The sequence below is a fragment of the Octopus bimaculoides genome, chromosome 18 (genome assembly GCF_001194135.2).
Source record: "Octopus bimaculoides isolate UCB-OBI-ISO-001 chromosome 18, ASM119413v2, whole genome shotgun sequence".
Taxonomy (NCBI): domain Eukaryota; kingdom Metazoa; phylum Mollusca; class Cephalopoda; order Octopoda; family Octopodidae; genus Octopus; species Octopus bimaculoides.
Genome location: NC_068998.1, coordinates 2,872,610 through 2,875,037, shown reverse-complemented (window position 1 = coordinate 2,875,037; position 2,428 = coordinate 2,872,610). Strand labels below are relative to the sequence as shown.

At 33.1% G+C, this 2,428-nt stretch overlaps 1 protein-coding gene across 1 annotated transcript in view; it reads right to left on the bottom strand.

Annotated features, from left to right (window-relative positions):
- Positions 1-1,832, bottom strand: part of LOC106871614 (dynein light chain Tctex-type protein 2B) — a 20,890-nt gene extending 19,058 nt beyond the window's left edge. The window contains exon 1 of the mRNA XM_052974237.1: positions 1,404-1,832. Coding sequence (XP_052830197.1) covers positions 1,404-1,447 — 44 coding nt within the window. The 5' untranslated portion in view covers positions 1,448-1,832. The remainder of the gene's footprint in view (positions 1-1,403) is intronic.
- Positions 1,833-2,428: the final 596 nt, after the last annotated feature.

Below are 2,428 nucleotides of genomic sequence, written 5' to 3'. Positions count from 1 at the left end.
TATATATATATATATATATATATATATATGTATATATATGTGTGTGTGTGTGTGTGTGCATGTATGTATATATGTGTGTGTGTGTGTTAGTATACACACATATCATATAAATAACAAGATAAAAATATAGAATTACAAAACTCCTCCGTTCTAAATATACAAACATACATCTCAAATGTCTCCCAAGGAATGTTTAGCTTAAATCAGCTGAGGGCGGCTGTTGTCTCGTTTCAAATGACTGTCTCTGAAATGGTTGAGTGCTGGGGGGTGGGGGCTGTTTGGTACCATGTCAATGCTGACCAAGCAGACTTACAATCCAAGGCATTCCACCCATGACCATCCCGTATTTTTTTAATTTATTATTTAGACATAATAGAAACAAATTGGATCCCCTCCCCCTGTTTCAGCAATGAGTAACTGAGTAGAACTATCAACTGCACTTCCTCCATATTGTCCTAGTAGGATATGGTCGAGTATTCCACAGACATACATGTGTACCTTGAATGCAATCCTCGAACAGAAGCAACGCGACACATTGTGTGATAAGGGTAGACCTTTGAATTGCAATTACAGTCCAAGGCTTCCTTTCAGTTTCCGTTTACTCCAGGATTGGGTCGACCTTATTTGGGCTTAAGTTTATCACATATATCACACAGACTTCGTAACTATAGAGACACTGTTGCATAATTATTTCAACCTTATATCAATCACCTGAAAAAACTCGTCTCTAAGCGAAGAAGAGTTGGGAATCAAAAGTAAAGTTGAGCCTGGAAGACTTTAGAGAGGAAATCATAAAGATGAAAGCATTCTTTCGGTTTTTGACCACAAATTGCAAGTCGAAATCTTGATATGATTCCGTAATGTCCAGATAAATGTATGGAATTAGTACCACGCAACACACACACCCATTTTTTATCGTTTCTTTTATTTTTATCTGCTTTTTTTCTGCTCCCAAAGTTTTCAACATCAACAACGAAGATAACGATTTTGCCAAAAAAACAAATTTTTCAAATTTTTAAATTCCCCCCACCATTATCCACTTTTGGGTTTTTTTTGTTTTACCTAAAAACTTTTTGGCCGATTCCACGTTTAAAGAATACGGAGCTTACGATTCTGCAAAGGAAAAAATATATTTTTTAAATTTTCTAAAATGTCGACTGGTTAAAATAATTTTATTCTTTGATTTTGTGGTCATAAACCGAAAAAACCGCTTCGATTTCTTTCCCTAAACAAATCAATAAATACCAGTTAGAAACTGAGGAGATCGGTGTTATATAGACCACTTGTTAGTATGCCAGCATCAATATTTCGGAATCCTTCTCGATATCTCCCATTTTTGCGATAATAAACCGAGAGACTACACTGAACTATAATATTAAAAGAGAGAGAGAGAGAGAACTTACTTGTTTCGATATAAAGGCCGGATCATATGAACTGAAGAAGACATGATGAGGCGTTTGTTTATAGAAACCAACAGGAACAACACGAAGCTAAGACTTTTTTCTTTTCAGCAGTTTCGAATTTACGTTGAAATGATAATTATATAAAAAAAACCCACCAATATAGTTTATATAATGTCGTTAATTTTATAGTTAATATTTATAATATTATTACTAATATTACTATTATTATATGCAATCACTGTGCTACCAATTATATATGATTACACTGTATTATACAACCGGCAAGTGACAGATTTGGAGGTCCAAGTTCCATATTTTGCTTGTTGTTTTCCTCCTCAATCAAGAATTACGTTAGAAATTTCTTTTACAATTGTCGTAATTATGTTATTATTTCTTTTCTTTTTCTATCTTTTGAAGCCAATATTTTCTGTCGTTGAGAAAAAAAGAACTTTCCATCATATGTTTACTCCAACAAGTATTAACAGGTGACCGGGATTTTTGTTTACAAAAGATGGCTACCTTAGCAACGAGGGTTGCCGGGAAATTCCATTACGGTTTATTGCTTACGTCCACATAGACATAACTACAGTAAAGTGCCGCACATCTCCCGACTTTCTTTTCACACAATTTTATGAAAAACATATTTTCAAATGAAATTTTACGCAAATACGTTTTCAAGGATAAAGATTACAATTATGTTGATAACATTTGAAGCTAAAAATATTTCGAGTGAGTTTTCCAATCATTCTCTTCTGTTCAATTTTGTTTGGATTCCCTTAGAACTCTCTTTAAAACGTATTTTTTGAATGACAATCTACAGAAATTCGTTTTCGAATGTTTTAAGTCATGTTGGTGTTTCAAACGTAAAAAACATTTTTCTTACTTTTTTTTTTATTTGAAAAAAGTGAAAATTGCTAATTACGGAAATTAGGGGTAAAAAATGACGATGGAGCAGATGACCCGAAACACCACCCCAAAATTATTATTTCTAAATTTTATTCACATAATCGAAAATTTATATACTC